Source organism: Cladophialophora psammophila (genome assembly GCF_000585535.1).
Source record: "Cladophialophora psammophila CBS 110553 chromosome Unknown aczJe-supercont1.26, whole genome shotgun sequence".
NCBI classification, from domain to species: Eukaryota; Fungi; Ascomycota; class Eurotiomycetes; order Chaetothyriales; family Herpotrichiellaceae; genus Cladophialophora; species Cladophialophora psammophila.
The window spans coordinates 138,995-161,270 of NW_006912947.1; the positions used below are offsets into that span (position 1 = coordinate 138,995).

Consider the following 22,276-nt stretch of genomic DNA (forward strand, 5'->3'; position numbering starts at 1 on the left):
GTGTCTCTCAACCTCCCTTCTCAACATTGCTCTCAAGTCCGGCCTTGTGGCCATATAACTCGACTCGTCATTGCTCTTCTCGTCATTTACTGTGCTTTCCTCTCCATAGACAAAGTCCAATATCTTGAGCGTTTTGCCCTCCGAGACATAGCCGGCTTTGTATTTCAGCAAGCCGGAGCCTTCCATATCAAGGCCCCATTGCTTGAGAACCTTGATGGCATTTGCGCCCACAACAACCCCGGCCCCAGCATCTGCGTCGGCAGAGTATTTCTCATACACAGTCACATGGTGACCTGCCCGGCGAAGAGCGATGACAGCGGAGAGGCTGCAGATGCCGCCACCCACAACGATAACACGGAGCGACATGGGTGGCGTTATAGAACCCATTGGTGCACGTTCAAGGAAGCGGTGATGTGTACTGCTCAATTCGAGAGCACTTTGCGTTCGAAGTGTCACAAAGCCAAGCGGGCGACTGACAGAGCCGCAGCTATATACATCTTTGATTCCTCGGTACAAAGGTCATGTATAGCCAAAGAAGTTCAGCTCAGGCAACCCTCGTATCCAGTCCGTTAGCAGCTTCGATATGATATAGCATCAGTCACCAAGCCTCTTCAAACGCCAAGCATACGAATGAATAGTCAGAGTCAGCCCGCGCCGAGATTTCCCTGATCTATACGACCGCGGCAAAAATCATGCAAAGCTGATGTCGTCCTTCAGGCGTCCAGTATATTTACCAGTTCTGATATGAATTGGTTCCCCCGCTGGTTTTCCGGGACGGATAGTCCACGTGCAGGGCTGACATCCATGCAGTCCTCAATTCAAATCCTCGAAGGAGGATGGCCACGCAACAGCACGTCGCCGTTGAAGATTCTTCATAGGGAGGAGTGCTCCAGCAGCAAATACACTCATTGAGTGGGCATCGATCCAGGGTGGCTGCGCCGGTGAGGTCTAGGGATTTTCGGCTTCCCTCACTTGTGAAAACGGAAAAAGCACGAGGCAAGACAGACGGACGGTGACACGGATGAGTTCAGCCTCATATAGAAAGAGAGTGGAAGCTCATGTAATCATCTCTTGGGCTTTTCCTTCGCCACCAATTGCAAACGGAATACACCATATAAACTGTCTAGTCGACCCGTTATCGACAGAGTTAGCGGGTTAGCGAGTTAGATACGTAGGTAGTTTGAAACTCTGGCCAATCACTAGTTACATCAGGTCGTGTCATACCGCATCGTCGCATCGTATATATGACTTGATAACTAATCATCACAACCCACACAATCCACGTTTCACACACAGGTGCAGGCAAGGCCTTCATGCGAAAAGGCACCGAGCTGCATTCGAGAAATTATTTGTAAATTTATCAGTCGGTCAACTGATGACTGACTTACTGACCGACCGGCGAGCGTGCGGGAATGGCTACGTTTTAGGAAAATTCAAGAAGAGGGAGGTGGTGGTGGAGGAGTTGGAGGGATTGTACGACTTGGTGGCCGATCGAGGCACTACCAAACTTGACTGCGAGGACCTAGCTGACTGGGAAGGTATTATGAGATGGGTAGGTAGCCTACTACGGCGTACCCTACCGACTACTCTCTGACTGACTACCTGACTAAACTGTGCTGATTTAACTACCAAATATTCATACAGTAATACTCTATATGTGTCCCGGTGTAACTTCCCCGTTTAGACGCGAATGGAAAATCCAATTGCCATTTACGCATTAATCCTTGAATGAGCCATTCGCTCAGCATGACCGGGCATTCCCTGACCAGTACGCTAGGAGGGTTACTTCATACCTGATATACCTATCTATAGCCCTTAGTAACGTCTATATAAATACATTGACTGATTATGAATTGACTTCTGGCGACGCTGCCGACACGGTTCCTATAGGAATGGAGTCCTCGAGGAGCTGCGGTAGTCAGGCATCTAACTCAGTTAGTGATGTGAATGGCAGAGTATATACACGACAAAATGAATTCCAGGTACAACGGTCAATAGGGAAGTATTTAGTCCTGAAATGGTACGTGAATGGAATATATTTCGAGAATTTCAGCCGGCAAAATCTCATTTTTGGGGGGCTCGCGTATCCTCTTGTTTTGCAGCCGTTGAGCAGAAGTGAAGAAAACTCAAGCTTGAGTAGAAAGATAGGTACAATTGAAGGCGACTAAGGAGATCCGGACTCTGGAAGACAATGTGTTTCGGCATGATAGATATAGATAAATGCAAAGAATTAAACTATATCCTTAAATGCAGTGACATGCCTGTCTCTCTCCTGAACACTCCAATAATGATTTCTCATCACGTTTCTCAAGACGGAACAAAGATTAGCTCTTCGGGAGTTGAGCCATCAAGCCTCACCTTCTTCCGTTCAGCCAAGAGCTCCATGTCCCACAACGAAGTCACATGCTCATCTGCGGTATTGGTCGTACCCGGCTTCAATCCGTGAAATAGAAGCGCCAGCACGGAGCTCTTCCAGATCGGGGACCGTTTCCTGTGACTCTGGATCATCATGATCACCAATAGACTGTTTGAGGAAAAGACCACAATCGCAGGCAGCGATATCCACGGCCAGTGGATCTTGATAAACGCCTCGCTCCGGAAGGCTTCGCCTGCGACAAGGGTGCTGTCCGGCGACGTGCGAATCATGTTCGTCAGACTGTTGGCGAGATTCTGTATCATGGCCGGAAGATCGCGGGCATAGTACAGCATGATTGGCACGCCTTGGTTATCTGTGTCTGAGAGGACATCGCTACCCTGATACGAGAAGGTCGCCGCCAGGAATGAGGCCATCATCTGCCAGTCGTAAGTGTTGATCTTGTAGGTGCCAAATCTTGTAGCATTGACAGTTGGGTCAAGCTCGAGGATTGAGAATGGACCAGATGCCATTACTCTCTGAAAATTAATTTCTTCAGGTGGTTCCATTGTGAAGGTGGAATTTTCGAATGTGGCACCGGCCCATGTCCTGATGCATAGGCGAAGAGAGCAATCGTGTGCGAGGATGGGTACGAGAGTGTCGAGGCCCGATGAATCGGTGGTCAGGATAAATTTTATGGTGGAGAACTGTGCCAGAGATGGCATGCTAAGTTCGTTCCATTTAGTCGCGGAGCTATTGAAGAGTGTAGCGAAGTTGTTCCTGCTAAACTGGCCAGAATCATACCGGGCACGTACGCTGATGTTTGCAGGGGTTGTGTATTCCCAACTCTCACACCTACCACCAATTGTAGTTGTGCAATTGTCTTTCAGATCATCCGAAACATTCGTGCATGATGAGCATATCCCCAGCGAAGCGAAGCTTCCGAAGCGACAGCTTGACGATCCACACTCATATGGCGGTTCGATGGCGCCGTTGTAGATTCCGTTAAACCCAGCAGCTCGAATAGAGGAGTCAAGAGCATGTGCTTCATCCCCAAGTGGGTAGTAATTCACAGGAAATGACGCAGGAAAGGTCTTGCCAGTATTAAATGTAGACGAAACCGGCACTTGGGTGTTGGTGATGTTGAGGAGAACTTGGCGAGTCTGCAACAATAATACTTGCTGCACAAAAGGCTCAAATGCGAGAGCCATCAAAGTAATAGTTGCTCCAAACCATGCTGCAATAGCTTCAGTAGAGAACAGTATCTGGAATGATCCTAGGGCACCACGACTTGCTTCGTCAAACTCCTGTATCAGCTGCAAGGAGTGTGGCCTTTGGAACTGTAGCCAGGTGAGTTGTGATATGCACTCTGCTACTGGCAAGAGCACCGAGGATTTTGAGACAGTGGCCAGGACAGAAATCATTGCGTTGGGTGTGATCCTCGAATGCCATCTACTTAAAGGTTTGCCGTCAAAATGGTCAAGGAGGATGATGATAATTATCAAGCATACAATGTTCAGCATGCCAGCCGCGATCTCAAGAATCCACCAGTTGTTCCATTGTGAGATGAATCTGCGGAGACGGTGTTTAAGTAGAGTTGGAGGGGGAAGTGCATTCGGTTTTGGACTCGCTGTCTGAATATTTAGAGGTTCAATGGTGATCTGCCGAAGCGGTTGCCTCTGTGGAGCTGAAGCTGAGCGAGCACAAGCAGGAGCCGGCTGTCTCGCTGGGTTTTGCTGTGGTGTTGCCATAGGCTCAGCACCATGTGTTGGAGGTGGCTCGGTCGTTAACGAACTTACTGGCTCTGAAACTGGTCGACTTGTTGTCCCGGGGGTAATGATAATTGGTTGTGCCTGGCTAGAGACGACCCTGGGGGTGCTCCGCGGAGGAGGTGGCTGAGGAAGTCGAGGAGGTCTTGAAGCGCCACCACTTGCTGGAAACGTGTTATAGCTCGACCGTGGAGTGGCCGCCATCTTTGCTTGCTAGGCAGTTAAGGATGAAATAAAGCCTTGCCGGTTGATCTACTCTCCCGAAAAGTAGCGGAAGTGTTCAACGCCTCAAGATTGCCTGGAGCTCGGAAACTAGATCCGAGAGTTGATTGTGATGTTTAACATAAAGCAATCTACCGTCAATACGACTTCAGTAAATCCTCGAGAAGATAGGATGTTGACTGACACGCAATTTCGTAGCAGGTTTATGATGAGGCTGTACCCAGTATGTTAGCTTTCGTTGTCCGTTGGCGCCTATTTTTAAGTTGCCTGCTGGTTCGCAATTGACGGAGCCACAGGCCTCTGAAACAACAATTAGCCCTGTGAGCGAGTATTAGTCATTGAGGTGAGGGGAGGTTCCTTAAGCGCCAGGGCGCAAGCCCGAGCGCATAAACTACGTGCTTGTGGCGGAGCTACAGGCATCACGACCGTGTTCAACCGCGACTGACAACGGGAATATTTGTACGGCGGATCAGATAGCCCTCTTTGGAGCACTCTCTGCTTGCCCGTATTATTTATCTGCTTGTTTCCATATTTATAGCAACAAACCCAACCAACCCCCTGAGATTAAACTAGCGATATACTAACATAGCTAGCTCCGACTCGTCCACTCACCTCCTGACCGCCCCATCTCCTCGTCCCTGCGAGCAGCTTCTGTTCCCGACATCCACGTACACATTCCTCGCAGGCAGAACTTTCTTGTTAGTAACTTGAATTGCCGGACATGAAGCCGGAAGCGTCCTTGTCTCTCGGGCCATGGTTTTGAAAAGGGCACGTGCTGAACTTGAAGAAATTGAAGACCACGATGATGATGAGGCACAGCGTCAGGGGGAGGTTATGCGGAAGAGCAAGATGCCAAAGCTGATTGAGAGCGAAGGCGATGATGGCCTAGAAGACGTATGTCAAGCGCAATGGTGTGTTTGTTGCCTTTTTCTTCTGGTGTATTTGGAAGTGTTGTGTTTTTATTTTCATTTCTTTGGTGAATATCAGCTCCTGGATGTTAACCCCCGTCGTTGAAACCAGGATCCTCGACTCCAATAATAGCGGAGATGTCATCATTCGATGTGGCCGGTGGGCCTGGCAATGCGACAAGGTCCTCCTGACTTCTCGCTGCTCCTTCCTCAAGGCATGCTGCGAAAACGGATTCACGGTGTGTGCGTCTTACTTAATTAAACTGACCTCAATCTTTTCCAATTGGATGTTCCACCTGAGGGGGGGACTCATGGAAATTCTCCAGAGAGAAAATATATTCATATTTCGTATAGGAGTCCACCACGCGAGAAATCGTCCTCCCCGACGACGAACCCAGGGCCATTCAAGCCATGCTTCGCTACCTCTACACGCTAGATGTGACTCAGATCTACCGCCCAACCGACCCACTGTTCAGCGACGTGGAGCGCGACCTCGACGTCTTCGTCGTGGCGGACAAGTACGGGCTAGACGAGCTTCGCGACTACATGAGTTCGAAATTGGTGCTGTTCTACGAGACGGACCAGAGGCCGCCGCTCGATCCTAAGGGATGGAGCGCAAAGAATCAGAAAGGGTTTGGCGGTGTGTTGAGGAAGCTGACCGAGCTGGAGCTGGACGCGACCGAGGTCAGGAGGGCTGTGGCCAGATTCATCGTCAGAAGAGAAAAGATGGTCATGAAGTGGGATTCGGTGCAGCGCGCAATGGACGACGAATTATGGTTGAGAGACGAGGTTGCAATTGCCGCGCTGGAAGCCAAGAGAGAGCTGGAGCAGCGCGTCCGGTACCTAGAACAGGAGGTAGAAGAGCTCCAGGAGAAGCTGGAGGATGCGCACGCAGAGAGGGATGAAATGTCCGGCGAGGTCGAGGTGTTGCAAGGCCTGCTCTACGGGGGGCAGAATGCTTACATTGGATGGCATCTTGAGTTGGACGCGTATGATTGGCCGGAGTCTGACTGATGTGGGAGCGGCGCTTTCGGTCCACGGATTCGTACGATTATAGACTGGAGTCACCAGAGTACCGCCTTCCGACGAGGAGAGGGCTTGAAAGTATTGTCTACGACGTCGGGTATAAGTACCTAAGTTAGCAACACTCTGGGCTTAACGAGGAGGTTTCGGCTATCGGCTCTGTTAAATGTGCCTGTCTTTGTGTGCCTTGGCGACAGACTTTTTAGAGGCCTAGAGGTGGAGTGGAGAAACGGAGAGTCTCGTTCGAATAATATGAGGCGGGCTGTACCGCGTAACGCAAAACGGGATGGGTCTGTCTTCCCTAAAACTGAGGGCCAGCTCGTAATATGGCCTTGGCAAAGCCGGGACTACCTACGCATATAGTCGACTTTCCCAGGATCCCCGTCCGTCTTGAACCGGCCAAGGCAGTAAGTCTTCCTCGTGGGATGAAGACAGCACAGTAAGGCTATCATTTATACGTCTGAACGAAATTGAAAGTTGCAAGGGACGGCCATGCTGGATATGAAATACTGTGGCTCTACACTCGGAGAGCTCAGAAGCTATCGGGCTCGAAAAGAGTGTATTCAGAACAAAGGCAGTTTGAGATTCCGCCGAAATATCATCGTCAATCGTGCCATCCTCCGATCCATCGGCGACTGACGGTTCATCAGCAGAATGTAGACCAGTCTAATTTCAAACCTATTGCGTATGGATCGAACATCCACAGAGCTCCAGCCAATCACGGATCCAAGAGCATTTGCATCACCGTAACTTGTTGCATTCCACAGATCCCAATTCAAACTAGATTTGTTCGAGTGGTCACTTTCTTATCATGTCATCCGGAATGCTTGTGGGGTCGTCGGGACGAGCGTCGACACACTGACGTGTGGCCAAGTCAAACCCATAAAATTCAGGTTCACGGTCTGCGAGGACTGAATCTGAATCCCAGGGACCGTAATGGTTGTGTTGTTCGGGACACCATTAGGTGGTGTCGTAATTGCGAAAACAGGAGTAGGCGCAGTAGAGTTGCTCGGCATGGTAGGCCTCAGTAGCATCGTGGTTTGTTTCAGTGACTTTTGAACGTTGACCTGATATGCCACCCTTTCGATCCAATACTTAGACTTCATAAAGTCTGCGTTAGCGATCGGACTATCGTTCTTGCCTGGAGCGGCGGTTGTTACAGGGTCCTGTTTGCCTGCAAGGAAGGATATATTTGCAGTTCCGCCGCCGTTGAGCTCAGCCGACGGAGGTCCAGTGGAGACTTCGAAACTAATGGTTTCCGTGATGGTCTGCCCTTTGATGGCTTTTTAAGGACCAAATTTGGATTTTTGATGATATCGGTTGTAATTGTTTGCGTACCCTTGTCGTTGAACTTTTCGAGATTCTGTGGAACCCTGAAAGTTTTCTGATTGTCTGCATCCATGGATTTGAAAACTCCAATTAGCCTATCTTTAGGATCCCCAATGGTGAATGGTGTAGTGTCAATATCGTCGATACTGGGGGGACCAGAAACTCCGCCTAGAGTGGTATTGGAACGAGTTGGAATCAGGCCTTGTGCGTTGACTGTTGTGCCATGGGGTATGGACGCCATGCGGACTACGCTTGGTGTACCCTTCTTCTGGAAATTTGCCGCCGGAACGTGGAGCCATACGCCGGGCTCAAAATGTATACCAGTAGGAGGATCATCAAGACGGTCGCCTTTTCCAGTCTCACGGTTCGTAACATCTTTGAACAGTCTGTAGATACGGTATGCCGGCGAGAGCAATGTCTGGCTGGTCACCCAATCCGCGGTTGGGTATTTTGCCGAGATTTTGTCCAAACGTCAATTGCTCCCTCGTGAGATTCAGCTCCAGAATGTTGTCACCAGGGCCCCCATCACGTTCCGGTTTGATGGGTAAACTATTATCATTTCGGAATCGTGGGCGAAATATCATATTGAACCCGTTACCAGCATAGGTGCCCTGGAACTGTTCGAGCGGGAAACTAGGAGCAAATGAGTCTTGTGGTTTCGGTGGAGATAGCTGCTGCGCTAGCTGGTCCGACAGCGTCGGTGCTGGTAGCACTGCAGGGGGCGGCACTGCGGCTGCGCGTTGAAAAGGAGGCGCGACATCAGCGACCAGGGGCTCCTGCTCCATCGAAGTTTCCGTTAAAACTTGTCCATGACCAGGAAGTACGCCTTGGGGTGCGTCTCTTTCGTGATCTTCACTGGACTGTGAGCCGTGAATCTTTTCGTCCACGGTGTCCCATTTGAATCCTCTGAGGTTGAGTATTGGAGCAGGTGCTGTGATGTTCAGAGGAGCTAGTACGTGCCCGTCCGCGGTGACTTCGCTAGCCATGGTTCAAAGCTCGCGAGGTGTAGAATTGACCAGGTTGCAAGTTGAGTTTCTCGATGAAAAGTGAGAAGACTGATTCTTTTGAAAGAGAATTTGCTTCGTACATTTGAGAAGAACGCGGTAACAACTGTCTTCTTATCCTTCCAGTCGATGGGCGATCTACAAACGGTACCACGGTCTTGAGGGAGAATTCCATTTCTCCACCATATTAGTGGGGGTCCCCTGCTGATGCAGCATGGTCATCACGTCTAGACCATTCGTATTCTGTGAACAGGTTTGACTCAATCCTCTTGCGCCTTGCTTCGACTAGCGGTTTTGTAGCTTGCAGCTTTCCATGTAAATTTAGACCTGAATGCGCATGACAGCCACTTGAGTGAGACAGACGAGTTGGAGTGGTGAGAGACCTGCTACGACTTACAGTAATTCCCAACTGGGGCACTCAGCTGGCTCGGATATGAACGAGTGATTATCAAGCACATATGAGAGGGGAGTTTCTGCCTCTATTCGAACTTCAGCCCCAGCTTCTGATTGTAGGCGCATTGTATTCGGTCTCATCCAGCAGATGCCATAGCGTGTACCGTCAAGTGACTAAACTTGGGGTAATCACAACTGAGATATTTCGAACGGCCTAGACACCACCTATCAAGCTGCCATTGCAAGTGCAAGTCACATGAACTGAGGAAGAGTTTTGCTTTCAGCTGAGTGTAGTGAACTTCAGTACCCGCTGAGGTGGCAAAGTTTGGAAGGAAGACTTGAGGGAGAACGTATAGACCAAATGGTCTCTTGCCCACATCGACAAATGCGGCATTCGTACCCCATCCCGCTCCCCGTTTGGCCGCGACGAGACTCTCCTTAAGGTTGTGGACCCATCCAAATTGCCTCAAGTGATGATTTGGAGAGACGCAAGTGTCCAAGGATACATCAATTCTCGAGGCAGAGAATCCGACGCCGTTACCAATGCAGCAAAATGATATTGTGAATGTGTGCGGGCCCATGCACGTTTTCTGGTTCAGCTAAGCCACAAGTCCGAGAAGCAGGGCAATGAGGTCTAGATCCCCTTCGGACTTGTCAGATCATTGCAGCCACCTCTTACTGGCGGAGAAGCTGAACGAGAGCGAGATTCTAAGTCTATGCGCTCCAGGTGCTGATTGCATGCTGATTACTTGGTTTGCACGATGATGGGCAAAACCTCTTCAAATCGATGTGGTTGCTCCAAGCTTTGCGGCATGTGGGACTGCTACAGCTAGTGGGCACAACGGCTGGGGGGAGGGGAGGAGACGGCGCGGTAGGAGTACATTTTTCAGTTAGTCCGAGCAGGACCAAATGCAACTTTGAGAGGTCAAGCTTCTTGAGGAACATGGCGGTGAAAAGCTTAACCTTCCCTCTGGCCTAGCGTATGAGTTCTGTATCTGTCGACCAGAACTTCTAGCTGGCTAGTCTGTTACTGTATCTGCCAGCAGTGATCCGCGAGAAGTGTCGAGTCAACCAAGTGTCAATGTGCTTTCAGCTACGCCATAATTCATGTACCTCGTGTCTCGTATGCGTCGATCTGCTCTCGGCTACGCCACACAAAAGTGCTCGTTTCCCCCGCTCCCTTTTCGCCGCGTGATGGGCAGTACTTGTCACTGACATGTCTTAGATGAGGCCACGTTCAGCTGCGGGGGATACAGTGGAGAGCGAAAATCACCGCCATACTGGGTATGCGTATCTTATTTGAATTAGCTACGGAGTGATATTGCTATCAAGGATATATATATATATATATTAGTATCTTCACTCTCATACATTAAACCAATGGCGAGGAGTCTATTAATACTATAGATATATTATAGACCGCCGTAGTTGTTGCGTGGAAGTTTGTTGTTTGCACACCGTAATCTACGCTGCACGCAGAACCATTTTAAAGCAGCCTCGTCGATCGATGCTTTGAAGGACCTTCACCAAAACGGATCAATCAATTTGAGTTTCGAACGCTTTTCAGCTTACGCCTGATGGTTGATTTGAGTTTCGGTTTAGTCTGGCCAATCGTGCGTGTTCGATCATCAATTGCGCCGACCTCAAAGCAGACAATATTGTAGTCTTGTAACGGCAATTTTCAAGCTGAGGAGTAACTCTATGCGCCTGAACATGATGGGCACGCATTATAAGCGGGAGGAATCCGCAGCTTGTCTGGTAGAGATGTGGTAATGACATCGTGATGGGTGTGTGGCAGGACGCGCAAAAGCTGATGCAAGAATGTGGTGCTTGCCCGGAGAGGAATTGAGTTGTGTCGTGAGATGGAGTAAAACTGATGCGATCTTTACGTACAGTTCTAGAACGGGAGAGCGAACGAAGCGAAGCGAAGTGGAGTAAATTCGACGTAGAATCGAACTGAAGGGGGGCTTATAATACCAAACGAAGTAAGCTAGGGGATTTCGAGTTCCACCGCTAGCACTTTTGCTCATTCAGAAGCGGGTTCAGCCTTTCCTGCAATAGGTGAACTGGTCAACGGACAACGGAATTTGTTGCATGGATGTACTCGGTAGAGTGGTGCTTCTGACTTGGCTGCACATTGCGAAGGCTGCAGTATTGCATAGACCTGTCTAGAACATGCCCTTCAGCCTTTCCGACCCTCTGCAGAGAGCATCCGGCGTTGCAACGGATACGATAATGCAGAGTCCGCCGCAGCTGAGCACACGGACGAAGCTTGTAATGGAGTGTGGTGTAGTGAAGAGTTCCCAGTTCAACACTTAGACCAACTCATGACACCGTTTAGCTGGACGACTAGACCAATTTTACGAACTTTCATTCTTTCTATATCGTTGAATACTAGCTCACCACTCCACTTTCAACATATATTCAGCTCTTATAATATCCTTGTGGCTGTTCAGCTGAGCTGCCAATCGAATAGGACTACCATGTGTGATCAAGAGAGCTGTCAACAAAATTAATCGAGAACGCGGATCCAGTACTCACGCCCACCTACTCAACATTCTTGAAGCAGTGGTGGCGCATCGAGAAGGTGTAATCGGATGTATCAATTGCATTGACTTCGGATAATCATGTCTAGACCGATACGAAGAAGCAACACTTTTCAGCTGTCCTATGTGACATAGGCCGTGGAAGCCGTGTTTTAGGTTAGTCTCTCTATGAGATGCTGCCCCTATTCGCTACGAAAAGAGGAAGGGGCCTCAGCTACCCTTCAAAGACATGGATTCTTTGACCGTGTAATTCAAAGTCAACCATGGAGATGCCACAAACCTACATTGCGAACACGAGGTCGCTTGATCTTTGCTTTGAGTGCTCTATGGGCGGCCAAAATCATTGGTCGAGTTCTGTGTTTGGTTGAGTTCTGTTTTTGCTCTGCGTGATCTGTACAACTGAAACATGGAGCTAGAATAGCTGGAAGCATGACAAGGCCACCGATTTAAAGCATTGAGGAGCTGAAAATATGTGGGGGGTTGAGGAGCTCGAAATGGACGATGGGAGAGCTCATGATGCATAATATTTCGAGTCCGCTCCTAACCAAAGCGTGACCTATGAGAAAGCTCTCGACCATATCTATCATTTATTCCTATAAGACTCCGTCTTTCCTAGATTCGCCCTTGAACGCAAGCAATCTTGATCTCGAATTCCATTACAGTAGGTATACCCACGCTCTAAGGCAGAGATGGCGGAGAAAGAGTTCGAAAAAAAAAGGAAGATGGGTACCGGAGGTCCCATTCAACCTCCAAAATGTCGCCGTTCATGCCAGCCTGCTGCCCACTGGCAAGGTCCTCTACTGGGGTCGGCGCTCCAATCCCAAGGACACCAATCCAGCGTCGCTCGACCAGCTCTTTACCAAGTCCTTCCTCTGGGATCCTTTGACCCACGCGAGCGAGCCCATCGCAAAAGAGCCACTCGGCATGGATGGCAAATCTGTGAATCTCTTCTGCTCCGGCCATTGCTTTCTGCCCGATGGCAACCTGCTCGTTGTCGGCGGGCATATCAAAGATGGATTTGGGGTCAACCAGGCGTGTGTCTACGATTTCAAAGCCAATGCCTGGTTCACCAAGCCCATGATGAATAAGGGCCGCTGGTACCCTTCCGCGCTGACCCTGCCCGATGGTCGTGTGCTCTCTATTTCCGGCAGCATTGATGGATTCGGAGATTCTCACGTCAATAACATCCCACAGATCGGGCCTACAGAGGTCTCGAACGCCAATGGCTGGATAGAGGTGACAGACCCTTTCCCGGAAGTCAACGTTATTTTGCCTCTCTATCCACGGCTACATCTCGATCCGAAGGGCCGCGTCTTCATGGCAGGGCCGCAGGAACAGTCATGGTTTCTGGATATCACAGACGCTAATGGAGTCGACATTAAAAAGGAAATCAAGAATGCTAAAGGAGTCGACAACAAAACTGCTCAAAAGACTGTCGGTACCTGGACAGATGCAAAAACGGCGCGTAAGGCCAAGTTCCGCGACTACGCCCCCTCGGTTATGTACGCGACCGGTCAGATCATGTACGTTGGTGGTGGGACTGATACAACTGGACCCACCAACGAAACCGAGTTGATCGATTTGAACAAAAACCCACCACAATGGACGACATCGGGAAGCATGAACAATAAACGCAAACAGTTCAACGCCACTATCTTGCCTGATGGCACTGTGCTGGTGACTGGAGGTACTCGGGGTACAAGTTTCAATGAATTGAGAGACAGAGTCAACGGTCCAGTGCACGAAGCCGAGCTCTGGAACCCCTCTGGACCTTCTGCCAACACATGGACGCCAATGGCTGCAGAGAGCGCCGATCGTTGCTACCACTCCATCGCGCTGCTGCTGCTCGATGGCCGGGTCCTTTCAGCAGGTGGCGGTGAATACGGCGGCATTACGCCAGACGACTGCCTTACGAATGCGCAACTATTCGAGCCACCTTACCTGTTCAAGTGACCCCGGCCCACCATCTCAAGCGTGCCGCCCGAGATCAGCTATGGTAAAGAATTCGAGATCAGCGTCGGCGCCAACGACTCGATCGACAAGATAAGCTGGGTGCGGCTCGGTTCCGTCACACATTGCCGCAACATGAACCAGTCACTCATGTTCTTGGACTTCAAGCCGAATGGCTCGAAGATCACCGTGCGGGCTCCTGCTAACGCCAACATTGCACCACCGGGTCATTACATGCTCTTTGTGTTGAACAAGCAGGGTGTGCCATCCATGGCCCCCATCGTCCGGATTGCACGAGCACCAGCACCAGCACCAGCCGGAACGCCCACACCCTCCACGCGTGTAGCGGATGTTGCGCAGCACATAGCCACCGCGATAAAACAGCTTCAGCCCAGCCTTTCAGAGCACAATGAAAGGATCATCGCCGAACAGGCCCGACCACCCGTCGTTGTTGGCCTCACGCCTCTTTGTCCCTACGGCCTCGGACCTTGCTGGAGTGGGGCTTACGATGCGCTGCAACAGGTAACCGATATCGAGGTCGTCCGCCCGGTGGCGAACAATATTGATTCCGTCGCCTTCGTCTACTTGCAGCGGGACATCCTCCCCGACATTGACGTGTGGCGGAGCGAATTTGAGAGGATCGTGCATAAGGCATACGACATGCGCGGGATCGAGATGACGCTTTCCGGCGTGGTGACCAAAAAGCGTGTCGGTGCCGACGACCAGCTGACACTGGCTGGCACAGCGACGCGACCAGATCTGGTTCTCGAGCCATTCCAGGCAACCAACCAGATCTTGTGGGATAAGGAGGCGAAAGCTCCAAAACCGATAACCGACGCGGAGGCCGGCGCATACGCAAAGCTGTCCACGGCGCTGGCAGACCATGCGACAGGAGCGACCATGCAGATAACTGGATGGCTTCAGAAATATGGCGCCAACAAGTTTTCCCTTCATGTTCGAAAGTTTGAAGAGGCGGAGGAGACGCATTGAGAGACATTACGGCTGAAGGAGGTGCAAGGGAAGGAGCGTCCCGATAAGCTGACAAGCATTTGTCAACTGGCATATCTGATGAACAAAAACCAGTCGGAAATTTGGAAATGATGCGTTCGTGGTGGGTTCCCAGAATCTGGTATTGATATAATCAAGTGATCGATTAGCACAAAAATAACTTAATGTGCTGCGAAACTTTTTCATTCACTTTATTTGCAGACAATCAACGCTTCCATTCTGCCAACTGAATGCATTAGGGTACTTGTAAATTGCTCATGGTGAGAAATGGGCGACTACTCGGACCAGGGCTGCCTCAGCCTTGTCCCCGATCCTAGGTGAGTGAGCTTGGCATTGATTTACCTCGTCGGGGTATTTCCAACACCTTCCACAACCAACACAAACAACAAGCAGGAGACCCTTTCCTTTGTTAGAAAAGGCCGTTATGGCCAGAAGGAGTCATGCCACACTTGAACCTGCCGCATTTCGATGTGATTTCTGTATTATGCTATGCTAAGGGAAGAGCCCTCCTCGCCCTCCAACTGTTAAACTGAAAAGGTTGGGAAGTCACGTGATCCAGCCCAGCCACCCAGTACTGTCTATATATCTACCGTGGTCCCCGTACTGAATAACGGAGGACAACCTTTTAATCACTCAACACCAACCCCAACTCCCTCCTGCAAGGATCATGCCATCAAACAACCTCATCTTTCAGCCAGCCACAACCGTCATGTCTACAGCGGGGGATCAGTCAAATGCAAGAGTTCCTCGCCCCTCCAGAGGATTCCTCCTTGGATATCTTCTTGTCTTCTATCTTTTGATCGAACGCGGCCGCCATGGCCTCAGCCGACGTCAGCGGTATGCACGAGCTCGAAAAAGCTCAACAGCAAAAGTCGCTAGACCTTGTCTTAGGCGGACCAAGCACAGAAGCAGCAGATAGAGGGCCCACTTCGTCGGCTAGGGAAGAGACCCTAGACCATGGGCAAAGGCCCGAAGCCCCACATGCAGAGCTCAATGACAAAGCGCCCACTGAACCACATGTGAATGGTCGGGAACAGGCTGAATTGACCATTGACAAAAGCGAAGAGCTCGGAGATCCAGGAATTCAAGACGAAGATCGAACATCTCAAGATATAATGGTATATTTCAAAGACGCTGCTCATTACGAGCAAACTGCTTCGCAGCCAAAGCCTTTCTATATCACGGTAGGACGTCTCGACCCCGAATGGGACCGTATAGTCTCTGGTGGGAGAGACTCGCCCAGGAGTCTTGATCATTACAACGAAGAGAATGGCGAGCATGAGCCTGAAGCAGGCCCTGTCCGTGAGTCGGCAGCAAATCATGCAACTCTTGAGAGGCGAGGGCCTTCAAGCTCGGCTGATAGCCCTCGACGAATTCTAGGATCAAGAATAGTATTCGCTTATCTACTCGGCTTCCCTTTTCTGATCTTCCTGTCATTACCGATCGCTGTTATCGGGGGCTTGTCGTCTTTCTAGCAAGGGACAGTGAGCACTCCTGCTCAGAGAGTTTGGACAATGACCTGGCTTGCTTTCGGTATTTACTTTGGAGTGATCTTGGGGTTATACAGGCGGAATGAATATTATCCTCCCAACGTGAGTCGGGCTGCTACGTTTCGTGCCAAGGAGTTGGTCAACTTTATCATGGTGATTTTCTTCTCCGCGCCAGCTATTGGGGGATTCGTTGTAGTAGGTCAAATGCTGCAGGCGTACGGTGTTTACTTCGAGATTACTTGATGGTGTCAATGGGGCCCCAAGCTGTTGCCAGACTCAGTCAAACGCCGTCTAACGAACTCCTGGCAAATGGCTGACTCGGTTCTACTGCACAGCCTACAGATCTGATTTCTTTCAATGGGCAGTTCCATAGTCCATGATATGGCACGGATCATTTGGTATTTAGCACGCGCTATATCGTTAGGTAGTTAACCATGTACCCACCGCGCCGCCGATTCCGAACTAAGAACTTACCTAGTCAGTAAAGTTCCCTGCTCCATAGATAGTGTAAAACTAGAAACTGCCCAGATGGTTGATAGCATTGGTCTATCCACAAAGATATCTGCCTATCTACCATTTCAGCAGTCCCTCGTCTCTTTGTCTAGACGTTTGACCTAGGTGCAAAAAGCCTCTCCGTGCTAACGTCATCTATGATGATGTCGCCCTGAGCAGATAGTCATGACATCACTTGGTCTCTGCTATTGCCCTGTGCGCTTTTGGCGTTGATCACAAGTTGTCCTGTGCGCTGTTTGTTCAGGCCGCTAAGTCGGTGGCCTGATAATCGATATCTGTCACATACATAATTTTGCTCACCCAGTAGGTCTCCCAGGAATAAGAAGTCTTATCGAACACTGACTTTGCCTAGTAGTTCCAGAGCATTTTGCCCAGATTCTGAATGTTGAACCGCCATATAACCGCATTCGAAGGTGGGAAATCGGCTCCCTCAAATGTGGCGTGTGCCTGATTCCGGGGATCTTGCGTCCGCTCCAGTCCCCGCAGATAGATATCAGGACCACGCAGCCCACTGCCTCTCAATTGCCATAATCGGCCCGAATCAGGGCGTCGAGCAACGTTCACTAACAAAGTATTTAGTGCGATATCTGTCTAGTCATCTTGGTGTTGGTTGGACGGCGGATTTGCTTAGAATTGCAAGTTAGATTTTGAAGAGACTCTTGATAAATGGTAGTCTTACTGACGCAGATTTCGTTAGTCTCAATCTATTAAGCGGGATGGAGTGGCAGCGAGGCAGGCTGTCGAACAATAAGGCTGACGGTGAAGGGCAAAGGTTTGTTACACGTGCCTTGCCTGCCTCGGTGTGACTGCCTAGTTGGGAAGTGGTGTCACCCTGTCTATCCGCCGAGGTGTCTGTGGCACTAGGCGCCCATCCTCTTTCACAAACTCTCTTTGTATGGGATCCATATGCATTACGTACATATTCATTAATTGATATGGTCCTTTTGCAGTGCATCGAGACAAGGCCTCAAGACCGCCTGCACGATTCTCCCCTTGGTCAAGACTGAAGACACTACTGGGTATGGAGACAACTACGCTGAGATATCCAGCTCATCCTGAAGATTATGGCGCGGCTGCTCAATCTGACAGCCATATCACGCTATCTACCCTCGTCAAAGTTCTCCGCGGCGTTTGTATCGCCACGGGAACGCCTGAGCGCATCGTAGAAAGATTCGAACGCTGTTTGTCGTCCCAATCGTCTGAAATATTCTCTAACTATGCGGAAGAACACATTCACATCAATAGGGGTGCTGAGTCTTGGTTCTCTGCTTGGTCGGACGCATTAGCCCCATTACTCTCTGACAACGATATGGAGCTTCGACATCTTCTCAATCTTGCACTTGTTATTAGTTTTCTACGAGAAAGCTCTCACCACTCTATGACTGTCAATGGAGAGGATCTGACCATCCTGTGGAAATTTGTCCACAATGCGCTTACCAGCTCACAACTCACTCTTCAAGCTTCAACTGTCTCGTACAGCGCGCAGGGATTCTTCGTAATCCCACTCTGCGGCCTGATAGGACAGAATGGCAGCGGCGACGAGCTGTACCGCCTCCAGATTTGGCTCCCTGACAGCCAACGAAACCCACAATTTCGTGTCCATTCCTACCAAGCTTTTATCAAGAGCTGGATCCTTGCTGGCAACGGAAAGTACAGTACTTTCAACGTCGAGATTACGGCAGACCCCGAGCTCGCTACGCACACCGAAATCCAGAGTAAATTTCGGATCGTGGAGGGCCTCGCTGAGCAGAACAATGGAAATCAAAACCATCTAATGCCTCAAGATAGTCGGCGGTCGGTGCGTGCGATTAAAACAGGCTCATCGAGTCACACAATCAATATGAGCTACCGCATCGAACCAGGAACGTGGCACTCACTGGAGGTGGCACCAGACTCACTGCACGCCGGAATCTTCCTGCTGAAAGTCCACTTGGCATCTGAGACAGATGTACGCATCATTGGCCCCAAGAATGTTGACCTCCAAGTTCCGCACTCAGACAAAACGGACATCACCTCAGCGTTGGTTGCTGCCAATATACATGCGGTTCGCTCGTGGGAGCTATTGTTTGATGCCGGTAAATGGCATGCGCGGCAGTCCGAAATGGAAGATGCCCTACGCGTCTTCAACAGCGCGCTATCCCTGTGCAAAACCGTCGTTGGGCTTCCAAACGCAACGCATTACGCTCGACTGGTCCATGGAGAGCTCGGTTTTACGAACAGATGTCTCGGAAGATACGACGTGGCTAAAGAACACTTGGAAGAAGCTCTCAAGGATCCAGGCCTCAATTATGCTCGAGTCAAGGCGGCCGGCGAGCTAGGGACAGTCTACCGTATTCAGAATCAACTGATGGAGGCGAGAGACACATTTCAGACCCAGTACGAGACGGCGAAAACCCTCGGAGATGATCGGGCAACGTGTCGCGCTATTGGAAACGTGGGCATGACGAACTATCAACTTTCCCAGCTGTACCGTGATGACGCACTCCTAGACCTCGCTATTGAGCAGCTCAAAGAACGAGTCGACCGTGCCAGAAGCATCAAAGAAGCTCTGAATGCTGAGAAAATGGACCACAGAAAGAAATTCGGTAGGCTGAAACACGCTTCAGTGTGGGAGTCGGTAGGCTTGAACCGCCTGTCGCTGTGCTACACCGCTCAGGTGAACACGAGAGAAGCAGTACTTGTGACGAAAGAGGCGCAGCAGATAAAAATTGAACCAGAAGATCTCACCGTCACCGCCATGTCGCACTTCTTCTACGGACGCGCGCTGCTACGAGACGGACAGCGAGCAGCAGCGATGGAGCATTTCAATCCGTCGGTCGCATGCACACCAGCTATCGCGCTATGCAAAGAACCTTCTGAGGAGAATCGCCAGTACATGCGAGAGCTGGTCGATGTCGGCGTCGACATGGAGCACGTGGACGAGTACGGCTACACGGCATTGGATTATGCGGTATTCGGCATGGACACGGAAATGGAAGCGATTGTCATCGAGGGGCTCCGCCATACACTGAAAGGCGAAATTGACGCAGAAATTGCCAAACGCCAGTACGAGGCGAGGCTTCGAAAGGGCTATCGGGAACTCTTCCACGACAGGATGCGTCCGGTTCTGTTGACAGGGGGTGACGATACCCTGAAAAATCTTCGCATCGTGTACGCTGCGGCACTTACTGCGATAAAACCAGAAACTATGACACAGAGGTTTGACATGCTGAAGTATGTGCATTATTCCGACTTCGTTCGCTGGGGTAAACTCCCACAGTACAGTGAAGGCTTCATAAAGGAGTTGTCGGCAGAGCTTCAAGCGCCTCAAGGACGTGCTGCCGAGTTCATAATATTTTTCTCGCACAGATGGATTCATAAACGAGGTCATCAGGTCTTTCCGGACGATCCAGAGAACTCGCAGTACCACCGTATGGTCCAGGCCACGAGAGATTTTCTGGATCTCAATCCGACCGTGGAGCCTGACGGGCTGGGTATCTGGCTGGACTACGCTTGCATCGACCAAGATAATCCAGCACCCGGGATAGCCGCCCTTCCAATGCTGCTAGCACAATGTGATGCGGTCATCAGCCTCGTCGACGACGACTATTACAAACGTGCATGGTGCGTGTTGGAAACTGTCATGATCCAGACTCTGGAGAAGTCATATCAACGGCACCGATGGTATGAGCACGCTCCGTCCTCGGAAAAGGGGAGTGACGATAAGGAGTGGACACTTCGGGCTGGACCATTGGATTTGGAAATCACCGCAGCAAATAAAGAGTTGACCATCGAGGAAGATCGCCCCAAGATTCTGTTCTTGGAGCGGCAAACCAAGCTTTTGAGGTGAGGTTCTTTGAAACAAAATCGAAAAACCCGGCGTCTCCAGCGGTAAGGGCCATGTTGCCGATAAGCAAACTTGTCCACCCTATTCTCGAACATACAGCCAAAAGGGTGGACGTGGTCAACTAGGAGACAGATATGCGAATGGATTCTTCCATGCTCCGTTGTCTGCATTGACGTCTGAGGTTGCCAGCATCCACCCCGAAGCGCCTGAGCATGACAATCTTGGAAACTAGCGCGGTATGTTTGGACAAATGGCCAATATGAAAGAAAAGGAGGACTGAGTAAAATGCGCTTTCGGCCGGGTTGGAGGTAGTTGTCAGCACTTAGAAAGCTAAGATATGAATGGAAATGGTTGAAAATTGGAAATGACAAGTTCTAAAAGCAGGATTATTTGAATTACCTTGATGGCTCCTGGTATTTCTCTCAGACAGACGAGGCCGTATAGCCCATGCTGTCCTCAAAATAAGCTACCAGTGGACGGGGTGGGTACGGCGCAACCACACTTTGCAGTCTGCTTTGTCACGCCTCACTCCTTAACCGGTAACCCCAGGGCCTGGCACGCGCTGATCATTGATATCCACATTGACACAAGGAGCCAAAAACGCCGTCTACCAGTTGTTTTGGCCACCGCTGCAAACCTGCGTCTGCTGCGAGTTCGTGCAATGCCGTAGGCTCACGCAGCTGCGCGAAGGAGACCCATCTAGCTGCATGAGGACGAGGACCGCATCGACTTGGCTATCGCCGAGCGCAGAGCCCGTGGAGACTGGTTTGCAACTCCTGGATGGAGGCTGCATCCTCTTGGACAAACGTCGAGAACCCCATAGTGCGGTTATCCTTCGCTAGGGCTCTGGAAGTGGAAAGCGGTTGCAGTTTGTACTTGACGTCGCTGCTTTGTTCTTTTCCGATCTTTGTCTTCTTCTTCTTCTTCTCCTTCTCTCTCACCTCTGTCCTCGCAGCGCGCCCGGTTCACTTGCGTCGAGTTTCATTGCGTTACTTTACTTGGCATTCATTGCATCGCATTCCATTGCACTGCACTTTTCATGACTTCGACCTATCGATCTGTGTCCCTAAGCGCCCAATGCCCGAGTCCACTCTCCTAACCGCCCCAGCCTTGTCCAATTACGCCAGCCCCACACTACGTATCCACACCACACATGTCCACAGCCACGAGGTACTATCCTCTTAGCCAGCCAATGACGTCCGGAGGGCACAGCTATGCAGCTACACCGGTGGATTATGTTGACGTACTCCGTACTCCCTACTGTTCTATGAGAGAGTATGTAGGTGAGTGGGTGGCACGCGTTCCATTCCCAGGCGCTTAGAAAGAGAGGACAAACCTCCACATCTTCATTCTTGCACAAGCCGTTTTCCACCCCTCGGCCGGCGGGTGATGTTTCAGGTTTGCGAGCACGCACAGCTGAAACACGCACGCACACACGCACACACGGATTCGCAACTCAGACACAACACACGAACCAACTGACCACATGGGCACAGGATTTCGCGATCTGGCCGATCTGGCGCGTACAGCGACGAAAAAATAGGCTTACCCCTGGTCTGGCCCTTGCTCTAGGCCGGGGCACGCTGGCGCTGGTCGGTTCTTCCGTGCTCGGTTATGCACGACGGATGACGACGATTCTCTCAGCCCTTGACCAGGTAAGCTCCAACCATGTACCAGGAACCTAGATAGGCAGCGGGTAGTTTCCTGTCTCCCTGGCTAGGTCACAGAGCCGGTCAACTTTATTTCGAGTGTTGGGTTGGGTCGAGTTGGGTCGCCTGCAGGATTGGACTGCAGGATTTCACTCACTTCCGGCCCAAATCAAGGCAGGACAATGCAGGGCAAGGCAAGGAAGATGTTTCTTTATATGTATCTCTGTCAAGCAGGCAGGTAGACTGCTGTATTTTTAAAAATAAATGCGCGGAAAGAAAAAACCCTTTGTTGA

General features: G+C 50.5%; 7 protein-coding genes across 7 annotated transcripts; 4 read left to right on the forward strand and 3 right to left on the reverse strand.

The window, feature by feature from the left end:
* Positions 1-7: 7 nt before the first annotated feature.
* On the reverse strand, positions 8-366 carry A1O5_11476 (uncharacterized protein; the record flags this gene model as incomplete). The annotated part of the gene is made up of 2 exons (XM_007752048.1): positions 8-58; positions 91-366. The coding sequence occupies 2 exons, from the start codon at positions 364-366 to the stop codon at positions 8-10; spliced, it is 327 nt and encodes a 108-aa protein (XP_007750238.1).
* Positions 367-2,307: 1,941 nt separating this feature from the next.
* Positions 2,308-4,104, reverse strand: A1O5_11477 (uncharacterized protein; the record flags this gene model as incomplete). Its single annotated transcript, XM_007752049.1, has 1 exon — positions 2,308-4,104. One exon carries the CDS (start codon positions 4,102-4,104, stop codon positions 2,308-2,310), a length of 1,797 nt encoding a protein of 598 aa, XP_007750239.1.
* A 993-nt stretch (positions 4,105-5,097) lies between these two features.
* A1O5_11478 (uncharacterized protein) lies at positions 5,098-6,266 on the forward strand (the record flags this gene model as incomplete). Its single annotated transcript, XM_007752050.1, has 2 exons — positions 5,098-5,238; positions 5,607-6,266. 2 exons carry the CDS (start codon positions 5,098-5,100, stop codon positions 6,264-6,266), a joined length of 801 nt encoding a protein of 266 aa, XP_007750240.1.
* Positions 6,267-7,084: 818 nt separating this feature from the next.
* On the reverse strand, positions 7,085-8,590 carry A1O5_11479 (uncharacterized protein; the record flags this gene model as incomplete). Its single annotated transcript, XM_007752051.1, has 3 exons — positions 7,085-7,548; positions 7,614-7,979; positions 8,035-8,590. 3 exons carry the CDS (start codon positions 8,588-8,590, stop codon positions 7,085-7,087), a joined length of 1,386 nt encoding a protein of 461 aa, XP_007750241.1.
* Positions 8,591-12,105: 3,515 nt separating this feature from the next.
* A1O5_11480 (uncharacterized protein) lies at positions 12,106-14,487 on the forward strand (the record flags this gene model as incomplete). The annotated part of the gene is made up of 3 exons (XM_007752052.1): positions 12,106-12,212; positions 12,270-13,496; positions 13,521-14,487. The coding sequence occupies 3 exons, from the start codon at positions 12,106-12,108 to the stop codon at positions 14,485-14,487; spliced, it is 2,301 nt and encodes a 766-aa protein (XP_007750242.1).
* An 833-nt stretch (positions 14,488-15,320) lies between these two features.
* A1O5_11481 (uncharacterized protein) lies at positions 15,321-15,885 on the forward strand (the record flags this gene model as incomplete). Its single annotated transcript, XM_007752053.1, has 2 exons — positions 15,321-15,689; positions 15,724-15,885. 2 exons carry the CDS (start codon positions 15,321-15,323, stop codon positions 15,883-15,885), a joined length of 531 nt encoding a protein of 176 aa, XP_007750243.1.
* A 1,644-nt stretch (positions 15,886-17,529) lies between these two features.
* Positions 17,530-20,337, forward strand: A1O5_11482 (uncharacterized protein; the record flags this gene model as incomplete). The annotated part of the gene is made up of 1 exon (XM_007752054.1): positions 17,530-20,337. One exon carries the CDS (start codon positions 17,530-17,532, stop codon positions 20,335-20,337), a length of 2,808 nt encoding a protein of 935 aa, XP_007750244.1.
* Positions 20,338-22,276: the final 1,939 nt, after the last annotated feature.